At 38.5% G+C, this 19458-nt stretch overlaps 1 protein-coding gene across 1 annotated transcript; it reads left to right on the top strand.

Moving 5' to 3' along the window:
* Window positions 1-2461: 2461 nt before the first annotated feature.
* LOC125239868 (V-type proton ATPase subunit e 2-like) lies at window positions 2462-16971 on the top strand. The gene is made up of 4 exons (XM_048147594.1): window positions 2462-2649; window positions 2739-2786; window positions 4733-4820; window positions 16460-16971. The coding sequence occupies exons 1-4, from the start codon at window positions 2552-2554 to the stop codon at window positions 16484-16486; spliced, it is 261 nt and encodes an 86-aa protein (XP_048003551.1). The 5' UTR covers window positions 2462-2551; the 3' UTR covers window positions 16487-16971.
* Window positions 16972-19458: the final 2487 nt, after the last annotated feature.

Here is a 19458-nt window from a genome sequence, read left to right as displayed (position 1 = left end):
CCAGGGACTTGTTGTGTTCCTCGTACACATTCTTCCACGCTGTTGTTGCTTCATTTATCTCAAACTCGCTGTTAACACAAAATATGCATACATGTTTAGTGCAATAAAATATGCAGACCACTTAATCTATGATACTATATGTGAGTGAGTATCACTTTTTGTTACCTCATTCATTTTTTGTTACCGAAAATGTAAAGAAATCTGGTAACAAAAAAGGAAGGTTTCATACACGGACATTTTGGGAAACCTAGTGGATCTTGCTCAGCATCATGGTCTCTTATCAGCCTACTAATTTTTATCAAAATCGGAGACGTGATCCAAATGTACAAACTTTTTGGGAATTGCATGTTAGACAGCTGCGGATTTTTAGAATAGTATCATAAATTAAGTGGTCTGCATATTGCACAGATCAATGCTTAACATGCTCAAAGCTTGTATAGTTGAGTGTAAAAATATGGGTGCGCAAAACTTGCTCAAAAATATGTCCCACAGCTCTTACATATATTGACTATACATTAGTCTATGGTTGGCACCTAACTTCAGAAATGTAACTAGGTTGCAGTGGCGTAGTGTCGATAGGACTCGATTCCCAACGGGTTCCCTAAAATTCTCCAGTATCTGTAGAAGTCCATTCAAAACAGATCCCAAAAACCCCTCCGGCTTTACCAACAAAAATTTGTACGTGTCCCCACTGCTGGGTTGGTGATGGAGTCACATAGAAATAGTAGAGGATAATCTCGTATGACCCTGCGAGGCATATTAATGACCTGAATAAGGCGTAAGGAGTGTAAGGACAGTAACGGTAGACTTACGCCACGCCGGTGCGGCGACTGAAGCTCACTCGGCGGCTCTTGGCTTGGTCGGGGGTGGCCACGTTGAACTCCAACTCCGACAGGGGCGCGCGGACGCAGCGCTGGCTTTTCAGGATCGATGAGCGACGTTTTCTCCTGTGACACATATGACACATAGTAGGCAATGATTTATTGGTGGTTCCTAACAAGGTATATAAATTGTTCCTGTACTTAATTTTTTTTATATTATTATTTGTAATGCAGTCCAGTGATCAGCAGAGATTTCAGTGTAGAATGAATTACAGTACAGTCAGTACAGGGGAGGGGGAGACAATTTCAACTAACTGAAATATTTCTCATGTAATATGCTATTGCAAAATAAGTTTTTTTTTTGTATATCTTTTTAACAGGCAACTAAAACTCATTGAGACAATTATAAACAACCTAACCACAAGTTATACAGAGTTCCTATGGACATTTCCTGCAGGAAGTATCTATCTATCTAAAGAAAAGCTTGTCATCTTCAAATTGGTCACTTTTTGAAACTAGTCAACCAAAACAAGTTTGAATGAGATTATATTTGAGCAAGCAAAAGGTTTTCTTCTTGACTGGGGCTTACAATACGGAGTAAATTGAAAATTAGATATACATTCGGCATTCAAAAGAAATTAATACGCAAACAGCACGATTTTGATAACATCACTTACGTCGCCGCAGCTTCGGACTTCCTAGACTTTGAACCGTCCATTTTATTTGAGAAACAAAAAGTAATAGCTATACAGTATCCACTAAATCATTGTTCAAAACCCCTCTATCCTTTATTTATACTGTAATATAACTTTAACAAAGTACAAACAACTCAACAAAAAGCACGCACGACACAACACAAACATCAACGTACAATTTTCAAATTTTATTTTGACTGCGCCTCTGACAACTATATTTTTTTTATGAAATAGATTCAGGGAGTTTTAGCACATGGTATTTTTTTTAATTTATCAATAACAACATATAAAAATATAAAAATTGCGCGGTAAAATATTTTCAAAACTGGTTACAAAATATTTAAAATAACCTTCAATTTAGCCACGTTTTGTATTTGGATATTTTGGATATGTTTTTATTTTATTTCATTTGTAGTTACAAGGAATACAAGTAACTTTTTTCTGTTGTTTACGTAATAACGATGATGAATAAAAGTATTGAATGAATACAATATTTATACAGTAATACTTACAATATGTAAATGACAATAAGTGCTGTAATAACCAGGAGTGTTGTGTATGCACCAAAAATTTGAAGCCAGAGAAGAAACAAGGTGTAGTAGCTATCTACGTCTACACCCTCTGGGTTAAACATTAGATACCACGTTAAATTTATGTCTTTTCATTTCATATCACTTTTAATTTTTTTTGTAATTAAATTAGTACATAGAAATATTGAATTTTGACAGACGAATTCACATCATTATTATGGCTTCTGTCTAAAGCACGTACAAAGAATCTTTTGACAGTTTTTTTCTTCTTTAATTTTATTTTGCTATGGCTAAAGAGGATTTATAATATTCTGTAAATTACAGAAGTTTGTTTTTTCGTCAATGCATAACAAGATTTTGAACTTGCATGCAGTATCAAAACGTCGAATTGTCATATGACTATGAACAGCACTACCAACATTACAGGCATCCTCCATTTTGCTGGGGCAGCTGACATTTGTTTGCGAGAGAAAAATCACAGGAATATAGCAAACACTCGCTCAAAATGGGTGCCTCTGCGATTCCTATTGCTGTTTTCACCATCCTGTGGGGCGTGGTCGGTATTGTGTGCCCCTTCTTCGCCCCTAAGGGCCCGAATAGAGGGTAAGTTCCATGTCTATCCGTACACTATATGATTCACCTATATTTGGGTTTTAAAGTGATAAATTTAACGTTTCACCACTATATTCCAGGATTATCCAGGTGGTGTTGATGCTAACAGCTGCTACATGTTGGTTATTGTAAGTATTTTTTACGTTTTTGTCTGACAAAAGTGGTTATCCTTGTCGTAGACATTTCATTTCGTGGAGTGTAAACTAAGCTCTTTACGACATAGCATTGGCAACCAACCCTTGCACCCTTACGTTTTAAACGTTTCTGAAATAATATACCCACGCTATCCCTTAAATATTGTGCTATTTGTATTAATAAATAAAATATCTGGGACACAACACAGTTCAACTTAGCCCCAAACTAAGCAAAGCTTGTACTATGGGTGCTAAGCGATATACATACTTAAATAGATAAATACATACTCATGTACATAGAAAACATTCATGACTCAGGAACAAATATCTGTGCTCATCACACAAATAAATGCCCTTACCGGGATTCGAACCCAGGACCGCGGCTCAGCAGGCAGGGTCACTACTGACTGAGCCAGACAGGTCGTCAATTTGTATGGTAATAGAGTCCATATTAACCACAAGTTATTTCTGACCCATGCTTATGTTTTATGAACTATTCTTGTGATTGACGATACAAAGATTAAATAAATGAGACAGAAAACAGGAGGTGTGTCGAAGTACCCATTGATGCCAGGAACAAGTTGTCCCTTTCTTTTGGTACAATGGTTATTGTGGAACAGACATCGGGGATACCTAACCTGCATACTTTCTTTTTTGCTATTTTTTATTTTTATTAGTGTTGTATTCATAAATTGTTACCTGTCGTGATTGTTTTCACCGAATGGCCTCATCGGAAGACCAGCACTGGAAGTCGCCAGCAACTTGCTGAGATGAGACCATTTCGTGGCACTTTTGTCTGTTAGCCTTTGTGTGTATGGTTACTTGTTTGTGTGTCGTTAATTTTTGTGTATATTATATTGTTATCGTCGTTGTTAAGTGCTTACGAATAAAAAATATTCTATTCTATTCTAACAGCGCAGCATGCAAGTGTGCTAAAAAAGTTAAAACATCTTTAAGTTTTTTTTACACTTCATTGCAGGTGCCCATAGGCTGTATTATTAGTAATAATTAATTACTGGCAGCGCACCTTTGCCACCACTGTAGTATTTAATAACCACAAAATTAAAATTTTGAAAAAACCCCCGACCGCGACATAGTAAACCGATTTTCATGAAACATGGCTAAGAACACTCCCGACTAACTCAGCTTTCAGACAAAAAAAAACTAAATCTAAATCGGTTCATCCGTTCGGGAGCTACGATGCCACAGACAGACACACACACAGACAGACGGACAGACAGACAGACAGACAGACAGACAGACAGACAGACACGTCAAACTTATAACACCCCGTCGTTTTAGCGTCGGGGGTTAAAAATGAGAGAGACTGACATCTCATCTTTCTGATACCTACTATCTGATCTGATGATAACTAGATCTGATAAGACAAACAGTAGTTAACTCATTGCTGACACAACTGCTATAGCAGGCGCATAGTTTTTTGCTTCTTTTGGCCTATGACTAGCAAACCATGAACATGTTAAGTTCTTGTATGTGAGAAAAGTATATACAGACAAATGTTTGTTTGTGTGGTGTTGTGTCCATGAGTCTATTGCTCAAGTTTCTCATGTGACCAAATTGTAGGCGTTATCGTAATGTTTTTCCTTAAAACCTATAATTTGCAACTTATTGACAGTAAGATAGTAAAATGCATTGTATTGAAACTTACTCAATGTCAAGTGTAAGGTCAGCTGACTTGGTTGGCTGTTTCCTGCTTAGTATGTCTCTTTCATATTAAATAACAAAAAATTACTGTATATTTACTAGAGAAAAGGATACCTATAGTTTTCTTTGTTCTTATTTACTGACAGACTTGTTTGACAGAGTTAAATAAGTTTCTTAGAGAAATTAATTGTATTTGATCGAAAGAATCATCCCTTAAAGTTAAGGAGTTCAATAAAAACAGGTTGTATAATAGTGTGGTGTGGTTGTGATTGCAGCTGGCTGTGCGCGTACATGGCGCAGATGAACCCGCTCATCGGGCCCCGGCTCAGCAACGAGACGCTCATCTGGATGGCCAGGAAATGGGTAAATATTCTATTTATATTCTCTAAAGAGGGGGTAAGCGCTGGTAGCCTAGCGGTAAGTGCGTTCGACTTTCGTTCCGGAGATCGCGGGTTCGAACCCCGGCTCGCACCAATGATGAGTTTTTCGAAACTTGTGCGAAATGTCATTTGGTATTTGCCAGTCGCTTTTTGGTGAAGGAAGACATCGCGAGGAAACCGGACTAATTCCAAGGTCTAGTTACCCTTCGGGTTGGAAGGTCAGATGGCAGTCGCTTTCGTAAAACTAGTGCTCACGCCAAATCTTGGGATTAGTTGTCAAAGCGGACCCCAGGCTCCCATGAGCCGTGGCAAATGCCGGGATAACGCAAGGAGGACGATGATGATTTTCTAAAGAGGGGGTGAATAAAATTCATCCAAAGAATGGACAAAGTTGTAAGGCAATTAGGCCATTGAGGAATAAGTAGGAAAGAGTTGTAACTCCATACATCAGTAAATGCAAGTTATTTGTAGTGACATCTAGCGTCATTCACGAGTCAACTAGCGTAAATTATCAGTACTACTCGACACTAGGTGCCAACAGTGTCGCGTCTGCCAAATATGTAATATTAAAACAGTTCACAACTTATATTACAAGCAGAAGGAATTGAAAACAGAGTACTGATTAATACTATTGTAATATTAGCTATAAATTGTTGAGCATTACTTTTTGTTTGTCGCGACATCTATTGACAGTAGTGATAATTTACGCTAGTTGACGCGTGGTTGTCGCTAGATGTCACTACAAATAACTTGCATTTACGGATGTATAGAGTTACAACTCTTCCCGTACTGATTCCTCTATGTTGTAAGGATAGAGTTGTAACGCCATGCGTGGTTACAGGCGTCCATAGGGTATGGTGCTTAACATCAGGCGGGCGATGTGCTTGTTTGCCACCATTGTATTAAAAAATACTTATTTTTATTACCAAATCGCGAGTTCTTTCGTAGTCGCCATCTAGCGTCAAGTAGTGGAATCATCAGTGACTGCTACTTGACACTAGATGTCGCTACAAAGAGTACAAAGGAAATTAATTCTATGTTCATTATTTTCAACTCTTTTCATTCGTGATATTAGCCATAAATTATTGAGAAAGGCACTTCCTGTTTGTCGCGACACTAGTGACATCTGGTATCTAGTAGCAGCACTGATGAATCCGCTACTCGTCGCTAGGTATCGCGCTTTATAAAGGGGATTGGCGGTCTATTGCCTATGTGCAAAGTGTTAATATATTATCTACCATTGAATTCTTATCAGTTATAAACAGAGATCGGACGGATTTGCGACATTCTTAGTGACTTACGTCATTTTATTGACTTTTAGTATGAGATGACGCACAAAAATCCGATCTCTGGTTATAAACAAACGATGAGGATATATCACGTAAAAGGCAAAAGTGTAGCTAACCATAACCAAAGACATATATGTAACGGCTCAGCCACGACATTGGTCTAAGCGCGACAGCGGTGAGCGGCGGACATACATTGGAGCGAGACACAGCGATGGGACTTTTCATACGCACGTATGGCTGCCGCTCACCGCTGTCGCGCTTAGACCAATGTCGTGGCTGGGCTGTAACTCCGTATAGACGGATGAAGTCTAAGAAAAAAACGTACCTCAAAACCATACAGAAAAAGGTACGGTGGCCTAGATGGCGTTACACCTTTGCGGAACGCTCGGCTAGATGGCGCTAATAAAAATATTTGACATTTTAACACATATCAAGCTAAGAATATGGGCCATATTGCCAAAACTGAGGTTCAAAAGTTTTAAGCCTGTGTCGTGAGATGGCCGGCAGTCTATGCACTGTGATTACACATTTTACTTTGACAGTAACTCTCTATAATACTCAATCCTCTTTGCCATAACATAACAATGGATTTTGGTCTTGTTATGTGTGTTGACCGACCTTTGTATCATAATGTACTAATAAGAGTTTTGAATGATTCACGGTCATTAGACTTACTATTGACCGGGACATAGACCGTGATTACCTTTTTGACTTTTGTCGAGCAGACGATATTTCGACGCAGTTGCATGCATGTTTTCTGTGATCATGATCAAAATATCGGGAGCTCGACAAAAATCAAAAAGGTAATCACGGTCTATATCCCGGTCAAATATAAGTCTAATAATGTACTAATTTCCTAGTCCGTATCTACATAGGTAGGGGCATTTTCAAAAATTGGGACCCAAAATTAGTGAAAGTTGTTAAGAAAAATTAACTCGATGTCAGTTTTGTGACGACAATTAAGCATGAAATTTCAATAAAAATATTACTTTTGTGTTAATTACATAAACTATAAGCAATAATCTACATTTATAACATTAAAAAAGTTGGGTTTTAGACAAATTTTATTCTTAATTTGTCGTCACAAAACTGACATCGACTTAATTTTTGTTAACAACTGTCACTAATTTTGGGTCCCTATTCTGAAAATGCCCCTAGAGGAATAAGTAAGGGAAGAGTTGTAACTCCATAGATCAGTAAATGCGAGTTATTTGTAGCGACATCTAGCGACAATCTCGCGTTAAGCACGGGTTAAATAGATACACCTCTTTCCTTAGGTACTTATTCCTCTATGATCCCGGTCAATATAAGCATAGAGGAATAAGTAAGGGAAGAGTTGTAACTCCATACATCAGTAAATGCGAGTTATTTGTAGTGACATCTAGCGACATTCACTCGTTAATCACGCGCCAACTAGCGTAAATTATCAGTACTGCTACTCGACACTAGGTGCCGACAGTGTTGCGTTTGCCAAAAATGTAATATTAAAACAGTTTACACCTTATATTATAAGCTGAAGTAATTGAAAGCAAAGTACTGATTAATACTATTGTAATATTAGCTAAAAATTGTTGAGCAATAGACTTTTTGTTCGTCGTGACGTCTATTGACAAGTAGCAGTACTGATAATTTACGCTAGTTGGCGCGTGATTGACGAGTGAATGACGATAGATGTCACTACAAATAATTAACTCGCATTTACTGATGTATGGAGTTACAACTCTTCCGTTACTTATTTCCTCTATGATATAAGTGTAATAATGTACTAGTCGCCCGTAGCGTAGCTACTGGGCCTACTGGCGACGGCACGTGTTGGTAAACAAGCACGCGCCAGTCATCGCGGCTCATTAACTATTATAGATGCCCTGATAACCTCCCGCCCGAGCTAGAATGCACTCGCTACGCCCTCTACTCAGTTATTACAAGCTTTTATTCAACCGGCCTTGTTACGTACACTAACATAATAGTGTGCGTCAAAAGTGTCAAAACGTACCTACAAGCTAAATTTGACCCATTTCCCGGTTTCCGATTGCGCTGAAATTTTGCACACATATGTAAATCGCGTGACAATGTAATATTATGGTATCGTGGAGCTGATCTGATGATGGAGCAGAAAGGTGGTTATAGGAACTCTGTTATGAAACGTCGTATCCCCATCGACTATGGGGTTTTATAGAAACGTTTCGGAGAGCAATAGATGACTGTTGAAAGAAAGGTACAGTCAGCCACAAAAGTGGTTTACCACTTTTCGACCTTATGTGTGTGAAATTAAAAATATTATAATTATAAATATTAAAATACAGTCGGCGATAAAAGCTTATGCCAAAAATGACATTTTTGCAAAGAAATGTATTAACTGTTATCTGAGGAAGAAAGATGTGAGTGTTGAGATGACGAAAGATAGAGAATGGGAGAGGAAGACATGTTGTACCGACCCCACATAACGTGGGACAAGGGTAGGAGGAAGAAGAAGAATTGGCACGTGGAAAACACCTCTTAATATAGCAGATGAAAGTAGGTAAATAATTTATTTATCATTTATTTATTTACAACAATGATACAACTACCATTACAGTTACCAAATACAATAGTGTAGCAATCTTAACCTAATTATATTTTACAATTATCCTAATTAACATAACACAATACAAACAAAGTAGCTTTAGTGAAGTCATTCTCAGAGCAATGGAACAGATCTATCCGGGTAGCAACTCGGTTGAGCGTACGCAGGGCTCTCGTCCACGGCGCCTCGCGCAGATAATAGAAATCGCATATAAAGGCTGTATTTTAATAACGAGTCAGTGAGTGTAGCTAGCCAATGAGGTGCCAAACTCGTGGTCCTTTCCATGTTTTTATGCTTTACAGCATGTGCTAATAAATATGTAGTACCTATAAATAACGCCACAGCACAGCACGTGCGGCGCGCCGCGTGTGGCGTCCATTCACGCCGCGCACGCGGAAGTGCAGTTCCCCAACGCCAAAATATTTTATATAACCGATTTGAAGCTCGGCCACACATGCGTGTTTTGAGAGCGCAGGCGGAATGATAGCGGTGCGCCGGACGAACGCTGGCGTTGCGCCCAGCGGACGCCGGCGGGAACTATCGAGCGCGGATTGCGAGCGGAACGCCAGCGTTCGTCCGGCGCACCGCTATCATTGCGCTCCGCTAACGCTACGCTATCAAAACGCTTTATGTGTGGCGGAGGCTTTACAGTTAGCACTTTAGTTGTGGGAGGTGGGAGTAGATATTAACAGTCTTCTTTATAAACTGAAATAAATACCATACACTAAAGAAAAAGGAATCCAACCCGGGGCTCCAGCTATCGCACTGACGTGGCAAACCGCTTCACCAGCTCGACCGTGGTACCTACTTAAAAAAAAGAAATAATAAAATAATTTGATTTTCAGTACAGATGGTCGTTTTTTTACGCACTAGTTCGAGAAGTGGTTCATTATATGCCAGGTCGAAATTTCGGAGGCTCATCTGTACTGAAAAATGTCGTACGATACACGTGCGAAAAGGAAATTCGTAACTCGTGTCGATTTAAAACACTCCCTTCGGTCGTGTTTTAATTTATCGCCACTCGTTACGAACTTCCTTTTTTACGCACTTGTATCGTAATGTACTATTGTTCCCTTAGTCCGAAAGTCTTGTTTGTGGATGAGTTAGTTGTTAAACTCATTATGTAGACGTAGCCTCTGCAACAAATGAAACTGGATTTGGGATCGTGCAGAGCTGTCTCGATTATGATTATACCTCTAGTTGCTATTTACATGTGTACAAAATAATACAGTCAGCAGAAATAAGAGTGTCTACCAAAAATTATATTATGGTCAAAAACTCATTTTCACTTTAAAATAATCGGGCTAGCCTCTTTTCGGTCGTTGATATATCAGCTCCCTGACGGGGCCAAAATTTTAATTACACGCGGAGCGAGCCAAAGAAATTGCCATAAACTCAAAAACATGCTATTCACTGTTTAAATCCTGCACTTTATCTTCCATAAATACATGGCGGCCTGTTTCGGCTATTTCCATCCACATTAAGGACACATACTTTATAACAATTACATAAGAACTATAGTCTGTTGAGTCGCATAGCGCAGTGTGCTTATAGTTGTGGAACCCGCTTTGTTGCCAAAATTGGCGAACCGACTGCCAAATCTGTTGTGAGGCAATTTGGTCGGACATTTTATCACGCTATACTTCGTCTGCTCATAAGGATGATAACTGGGTGAATCAACTTTTTCTTGCTTTTTGCAAGAATTGCCCATACTTATTATTAGCTCTACTTTTGTGAGTTTTAACCTGGCCATCGTGAATAAAGATCCTTATTTTTATTTTACACTAGCTTTTACCCGCGGCTTCGCCCGCGTAATAAAAGTATTCATTAAGATTTTCATTTGGATCCGTAGGGACCGTAGGTTTCTCTGTAGGTATATTTATCTGCGATTATTTCGATTGCACATAATACTTTTGCTTGCAATGATTGTAGAATATTACACATCGACCACAGCGTAGGTAATTCTATATACGCTGGGGAAACCTTTATAAACATCCCACATAGCCCGTATTTCGACACTATGATCGGTGGGTAAAAAGTACTTTTTTCTATTATCCCTTACAATTTTTTACATTTTGCTTATACTTATCGCAAACGTAATCTTCAAGCAAGCAAACAACGATCGTCTTAGAGCACATTGATTGTAAGAGACCGCCGACCGATTATCCGTATCCCTCTAACGATACCCATATTATCCGTATCCGTATCGCTCGCTATCGCTATCGCTATCGCCATCGCTATCGCTATCGCTATCGCTATCCCTATCCCTATCCCTATCCCTATCCCTTATCAAGATGTTTAATGATATAACACTTTAAGTTCTCGCGCTTTGTACACATATTTAAAGTCACATACAGGTCGAACGCGATTAATTAACATTATTTTTACCTTTTTCCCAACGTTTCGGCCAGGTTGCACTGGCCGTGGTCGCGGAAGACTGACGTCCCAGCAAAATGTCACCGGAGATGTAAACAACACAAAACTACCCGATATTAATTTATATAAATGTTCGGGGTAGACAAATAAATATAATCTACCCGCTTTTAGTTAATGTTTATTTCCCACCGCACGACACACAAAAAAAAAAGAAAAAAGGTAAAAATAATGTTAATTAATCGCGTTCGACCTTATCAAGATGTTTAATGATTTCTTATCAAGTGCTAAAATATAAAGTTTCATGGTTTTATCTTTTAAAATTAAGAAATCCCATACAAACTTTCAACCTCTTTTTCAACCCCTTCGTCCCTTTTTTTCGAAATAAAAAGTAGCCTATGTTCTGTCTCAGGGTCTAAAGATTGTCTGTTCCAAATTTCATCAAAATCGGTTGCGTGGTTTAAGCGGGAAAGCGTAACAGACAGACAGACAGAGTTACTTTCGCATTTATAATATTAGTATGGATATGGATTAAGGGAATAATTAAAAAAAAAAAAACATTAACAATTAAATCTATATGTGACCCAGTGGAAGAGACACTTTTTTCATACAAAAGTGAGGGACAGCTATGTCCACTAGCTGGGTCACTGCTCGAAATAAAGTAATAAAATAGCAAATCCTATAAAAACATGATGTATTGCATAGCTTGTATATCTGTTTTTAATATAATAAGTATAAACTAATTACACTAAATACAAATTAAATTTTCTGACCACATGTAGTCGAAGTATGCGTAATTTTGCTGGCAAAGAAAAGTTGATTCACCCAACTGATAAGTAAACATAATTATGTCCTTCCCCGGGTACCTACCGACCATCGTCACAAACGATTAGGGGCATTTTCAGAATTTAAGACCCAAAATTAGCGTAAGTTATTGTTAGCAAAAATTAACTCGCTGTCAGTTTTGTGACGATAATTAAGCATGAGATTTAAATAAAAATATTATTTTTGTGTTAATTACATAAACTTTAAGCGATAATCTACATTGAGAACGTGAAAAAAGTTAATTTTTAAACATATTTTATGCTTAATTGTCGTCACAAAGCTGACAGCGAGTTAATTTTTGTTAACAACTTACGCTAATTTTGGGTCTTAAATTCTGAAAATGCCCTTAGAGCGCTTTAAATTGCACTAGGTACATCCGATCCGAACGCGTGAAAATAAGATCCGTTATAGCCGTAGAACTATTCGTACGGTAGTTTACGCACCAGATCCGAAGAATGACGGAAAGAAATCGGATGTAGTGCGGAATCGGACCAGACCCTTTAGCACAACTTGCCTTGTCGCGCGCGAGTCCATACATCAAGCGCGACTTCAAGTATGGACTCGCGAGCGACAAAGCAAGTTGTGCTAGAGGGGCAGGCCGTAGTGCGAAACCCACAGATGTCATATATACCATAGATCAAGCAAACGTATCTACTTAGCGTGTCAAATGAACTCAGTAAAATCATAAATTAAATATAACAAGATCATACTATCCCATACATTAAAATGCGACCGCCTAAGACCGCGCTTACATTCCACCACACATAGATGGCGCCACAAAAAAAATGTCTTGTAGCTTTCGATTATACTTGTAGATGGCGTTAAGTGTCACTTTTGACATAGATTTACGGCTCGGAATTGACACTTAACGCCAATCTACAAATAATCGGTGGCAACAAGGCATTTTTTTTTGTGGCGCCAGCTATGTGTGGTGGAGTGTAAGCACGTTTCGTAGGCGGTCGCATTTTAATGTATGGGATGGTATGATCTTGTTATATTTAATTTATGGTAAAATCCACTGAGATGTCCGTCTTTAATCGCAGCTTGCAGCTTTTGGGCGTCAATTTTTATAAGCTGAAGTCAGCAAAAACATTAAAAATGCCTCGTTACGTGATATTTAATTGCAACAACACAAAAATTATGAACAGTCAAAGGCCTGAGACATATTTAAAATCACTGGCAAGTAATAACTTCAGTACAAAATCTGACACGATGAACTTGTTTCTTCTATGTAAATCTAGTTTTGTGGTCGAGTCTATCAAAATTTTTATAATATTAGTATATAGGGACAAATGAATAGTTGTGCCCAGGCCTTCACAAATCGTAGTACTGTCCGCGGAGCATAATGCCAACTCTTAAATAAACGCGCTCATTTTAAAACACGGCAATCCCGAAATACGCTCAAAAACATTCAGTGATAGTACAGCTGAGCTCGTAAATATGTGTAATACATTACTTCACCTTCACTCTATGTAATAAGGTGAAAAAATGTACACATATTTATGACCTCGACTGTACGTCTCGCCCGAAAGTCTCGTTTTGTATCGTCTACATCTAGACATCTACACACTACACCGTGTCAATTTGTAGATATTTTTATTTTTAACCCCCGACGCAAAAACGAAGGGGTGTTATAAGTTTGACGTGTCTGTCTGTGTGTATGTCTGTCTGTCTGTCTGTCTGTCTGTTTGTTTGTCTGTTTGTTTGTCTGTTTGTCTGTCTGTTTGTCTGTCTGTTTGTCTGTTTGTCTGTCTGTCTGTCTGTCTGTCTGTCTGTCTGTCTGTCTGTCTGTCTGTCTATGTGTGTGTCTGTCTGTGGCATCGTAGCTCTCGAACGGATGAACCGATTTTGATTTAGTTTTTTTTGTCTGAAAGCTGAGTTAGTCGGAAGTGTTCTTAGCCATGTTTCATGAAAATCGGCCCACTAGGTCGCTGTCGGGGGTTTTTTCAAAAATTTAATTTTGTGGTTATTACAAAGAGATATTCGTAATCGTTAAGAGTAAGGTTGCCTTTCCACCAGATATTCGCTACATCATCATCCTCCTTGCGTTATCTCGGCATTCGCCACGGCTCATGGGAGCCTGGGGTCCGCTTTGTGAACTAATCCCAAGATTTGGCGTAGGCACTAGTTTTACGAAAGCGACTGCCATCTGACTTTCCAACCCGAAGGGTAACTAGACCTTATTGGAATTGGTCCGGTTTCCTCACGATGTTTTCCTTCACCGAAAAGCGACTGGCAAATATCAAATGACATTTCGTACATAAGTTCCGAAAAACTCATTGGTGCGAGCCGGGGTTCGAAGCCGCGACCTCCGGAACGAAAGTCGCATGCACTTACCGCTAGGCTACCAGCGCTTCACCAGAGATGCGCAACGCGGATGTGTTTGAAATCCACCATTCATGTTTATTGTTCCACAAAGCATAGCGCTAGTGGGAACGAGTTCGATTAAGCTGATTGGTCAATCACTAGCTTTAGGATGAATATTGTGAAGGTATAATAAACACCGTGTGGTGACGGGTTAAGAATTTCTTCCCGTGGGTGTCGTAGAAGTCGACTGTGGGATATGGGTTAAATTGTGGCGTAGGCGAGAGGCTGGCAACCTGTCACTGCAATGTCACAGTTTCGTTTTCTTTCAACCCCTTATTTGCCAAGAGTGGCACTGAAACTTGAGTAGTTTCATGTGCTCTGCCTACCCCTTCATGGGATACAGGCGTGATTGTATGTTATGTTATAATAAACATTTTTAATTTTTTTTAATTTTCATTTTTAGGGTTCCGTAGTCAACTAGGAACCCTTATAGTTTCGACATGTCTGTCTGTCCGTCCGTCCGTCCGTCCGTCCGTCCGTCCGTCCGTCCGTCCGTCCGCGGATAATCTCAGTAACCGTAAGCACTAGAAAGCTGAAATTTGGTACCAATATGTATATCAATCACGCCAACAAAGTGCAAAAATAAAAAATGGAAAAAAATGTTTTATTAGGGTACCCCCCCCCCCCTACATGTAAAGTGGGGGCGGATATTTTGTTTCATTCCAACCCCAACGTGTGATATATTGTTGGATAGGTATTAAAAAATGAAGAAGGGTTTACTAAGATCGTTTTTTGATAATATTAATATTTTCGGAAATAATCGCTTCTAAAGGAAAAAAAAGTGCGTCCCCCCTCTAACTTTTGAACCCTATGTTCAAAAAATATGAAAAAAATCACAATAGTAGATCTTTATAAAAACTTTCTAGGAAAATTGTTTTGAACTTGATAGGTTCAGTAGTTTTTGAGAAAAATACGGAAAACTACGGAACCCTACACTGAGCGTGGCCCGACACGCTCTTGGCCGGTTTTTTTATTGGTGGATAGCAGACTCATCCAATCAACGTATCGTAGCACATCTCTGGTGGAGGCACCCTGTTGCTCGGACACGTTTTATTTTGATTCCATTGATGTACTCACGGCGATTTCACCACTTTTTCTCGTACAGTGAGCTGAAAACAGTGAGAGAAATTATGAATGAATTGATTGATAAATTATGAATGAATTGATTGATAAATGATGAATGAATGGATTGATAAATGAGGAATGAATTGATTGATAAATTCGCCATGCACTTTTGCAGCTTACCGTACATTCAAGCGGGAAAATATGAGTGTCTGTGAACCGTCCGTCCCTTCGCTTTAGTTTAAAATACGAGTAGGTAGAGTTTATTAGCGCTGCCCTCTGCATGCTTTCCCAGGCCCTCCGGAAGACCTGTTTAAATTATCACCTGACCTGACGCAATCTCGTGGCTTGGGACCCTGAATGTGGACTTATAATTCTAGCTACATATTGTTTGAAAGTTTATGTAAATGCGCCATACGAATAAATAAATTAAACTGAAAGTGAAATTGAAATTCTTAACTTATTTATTTATTACTAGCTTTTGCGCGCGGCTTCGCCCGCCTTAAATTCGAAAACTGCGGAATGCTCTTTACAAACACTTCCACCCCCTATTTTAGAGAAGTTAGAAAGAGACAAAAATAGCCTATGTCACTTTCCATCCCTTCAACTATCTCCACTTAAAAAAATATGTCAATTCGTCGCTTCGTTTTGCCGTGAAAGACGGACAAACAAACAGACACACACACTTTCCCATTTACCTCTATAATATTAGTATGGATATCTAGACGACATTCATGTTTGGCTTAGGCAGCGTTCCCACTTATGCGTCGCGTGTCTCGGGGCACGCAAAGGGCGTCCGCGCCACGCCACCTGAGTGTAATTCAAAAAGCGTCTCCTCAGTACATTTTGTATAGGAAGGACGTAAGGCGCGCGCCCCGCCGCCGCCACGCCACCTGGGGCGCGTCTTACGTCTTTCCTATACAAAATGTACTGAGGAGACGTTTTTTGAATTACACTTAAGCGGCGTGGCGCGGACGCCCCTTGCGCGCCCCGAGACACGCGACGCATAAGTGGGAACGCTGCCTTACGCGGACCAAATGGGTCGCGGACCAAAACATTGACAAAAGCCCAGCACTAAAAAGCTTATGAAAATGTCATGCCATTTATGTGATTTGTGTTTAATTTGACACGTTTTTGTTTCAGGGCAACCCCATCAACATGACCGCATAGATCAGCCGCTTCTATTTATAATTTAATTAAATAAACATATATTTGTGAATAGTTCCTTAACATCGAAGGACTTACCTAAATATTGTCAAACACATTTAAAATACATGCATGTGGCTTTCCTACTCAGAAGGGACCTTTCTTTAAGTGCAATAAGGAAGTTTTTATCTGAAATACCTACTAATAACAGTAACTCTTCGTATTGCATATGAAATACTAAGGAACCTTTTGACATGGAATGTCACACATGTTATTATAAAATGTCCTTAACATTTAGGGCCTTAAATAAATAAATAAAAAACTCTTAATTATGTATATGTGAAAACCTCCCTATCAGGGGCTGAATTGAATGTAATAATGTAATAAAATCAAACATTAATGTAAGCGTTTCAAGTGAAAAGTATTTAAAAATCATTCCGCCGCGTATATACTGTGTGAAGCTGTTCAAGTATTGTAGATATTTTATTTCAATAAAGTTATGTCAGTTATATCCGTCTTTTGTTATTTGACAGCCAAAACTTCTAGGTGTACTATTTGCTGAAAATGATGAACCAAAAACCGATTTTGTTACACAGTCGCCATCAAATGATATCGGATCAGGATTCTATTGTCAAGTCGTTACGTTACAGATTAGCAAAAAGAGTTGAATAGTACATTACGATACAAGTGCGTAAAAAAGGAAGTTCGAAATGAGTGGCGATAAATTAAAACACGACCGAAGGGAGTGTTTTGAATCGACACGAGTTACGAATTTCCTTTTCGCACGTTTATCGTACATACGACGTTTTTCAGTATAGATAGCCCTCCGAAGTTCCTACCTGACAAATGCGTACCACTTCTCGCACTAGTGCTTAAAAAAAAACACTATCTGTACTAGGGTTGCCAACTTTTTTTTAGGGAAATATAGTATTTTAGAAAATTCCATCTAAAAAATATAGTACACCAAAATAAAATATAGTACGGCACACATAATCGATAACCAAGTCGTAGAGATCATTCTTTCTGTCCACTCTAAGGGGCTCCATTCGGTTTTCATCGATTTTTGACAAGTTTCTTGTTGCATTGATTCTCTTATTTAAGTATCGTCGAAAGTTGTATGGCTGAATATCACTTGCCAACTCACGTTTCGCGGAATTTTATTCCGCCGAATGTTAATTTCCCAACTTATTGTTTTATTTGCCAAGCTCACATTTACCAATTTAACATCTGGTCTTTTTTAAAAAAGCAAACTTTCATGTTGTCGAATGTTTTACTTAGGGTAATATATAACTAGTTGTTTATTGTATGTAATGTACTAAAGCTTTATTGAACACCAAAAATATATATTGCATATTTCGAAAAATATGCAATATTGAGTCTTCTATCACTTTCTAAATTTATTGACAGGTATGCAATTTTTACTTACGTACCTATTAATATTCTTTTAATTTCAATAGTTACCTACTTCCTTTTTTTACAAGACCCATATTTTAAAAAAAAGAATACCCATATTATAAGTACTTACTTCAATGAAATATAGACTTTTATAAAAATGCAAAAGCGATTTTAATTTTAAACTAATTAAGGGAAAAATTTTGACCAAAGAACCAGTTTCGGTCCTAAAATAGTTCAACTTTGATGCTAAATATCACAGAATCAGTGAGCTGTGAAGTAGGTACCTAATTATGGGATACTAGTTTGTTTAAAGACGATTCTGTTAATATGATATGCTTTAGAAACTATCGTAATATTAATAATACCAATGGATTCAAATCGAAGCTCATCGGGGTAGAGAATCCCCGAGAGAAATGACGTTATTTAATATATCATAAAAAATATATAAAGCCATCGTTGTTTGCAACATTTGTACGTAACTGCAATATTTGCAGGTCAGAACGAAGTAATGAAATGTACAGTGAAGGTTAAATATGAACAAAAGCGCGAGCGGAGCGAGCGCGAAATTTTTTTCATTATCAAAACGGCTCTCCTAGCGGTTTGACCCTAGTGTGAATTCGCCACTGGCATGGACTCCAAAAATATAGTACTTTTGCGTACTATATATGTTTCATATAGAATATAGTACGCTGGGCCAAAATATAGTACAGTACTATATTATATAGTACGGTTGGCAACCCTAATCTGTACTGAAAAATGTACTATTTCAGTACATATATATGTATATATATCTACCAGCGTTTCGTATTAAGCGTTTGTGCTGTTCGGCTACGTACGGTCGACTACAAAGAGGTATACCTACACTTTTTCACCTTATTGCATTGTAATAAGGTGAAAAATGGATACATCTCTTTGTAGTCGACTGTACCCAGTAGGCATAGCACAGGATGGCCGCGAGATATTAGATTGTCATATTTTAACTGTATTAATGACATAAGGACGGGTAGTCTATCTCGCGGCGGTCATGTGCTAACCCTGCTGGTATGTAGACAAGTCAGATAATTATGTGACAATCTAAATCCATCGGTATTTACTTGGTGTTTTTTTTTATCTTAAAGATTTGTATGCAGATAATTTGAACTGACTCACCTTTATAGACTCATGTCTAAGTATAGGTACCTATACCTACTTTAAATTATTATTGTATGGCTCCTAATTAATAGTTAGCCATTTAGGCTATTTGTTTTACAAGTAGGTAATTTGTCGTTTAGTAGTAGCAAGAACGATTTAATCGGCGCAGCATCCTTGCCCTGCGTAGCTTCCTTGCTGCGTCATTGGTAGTAGTAAACTCTTTATTGTGCAAATAACAAAATAACGTAGTATTTGCATTAAAGAACAATATGTACAAAGACGAACTTATCTTGTTGTCTAGTTGTTCGAAAAGAGGATAGAGGGCAGCACTTGGCCTGTCTCGATGCTGACACCTTTGTTACGTAAAATCCCTAATCCCTCAAAATCCCTTTTCCCATTACATAAGTAATGATCTAAATGGTTGACCTACGCGCGCGACCTTGCGCCCGATGCGAGTCTGGCCCGCAGCC

The sequence above is a fragment of the Leguminivora glycinivorella genome, chromosome 26, assembly GCF_023078275.1.
Source record: "Leguminivora glycinivorella isolate SPB_JAAS2020 chromosome 26, LegGlyc_1.1, whole genome shotgun sequence".
NCBI classification, from domain to species: Eukaryota; Metazoa; Arthropoda; class Insecta; order Lepidoptera; family Tortricidae; genus Leguminivora; species Leguminivora glycinivorella.
This window is presented reverse-complemented; position numbering and strand designations above follow the sequence as displayed.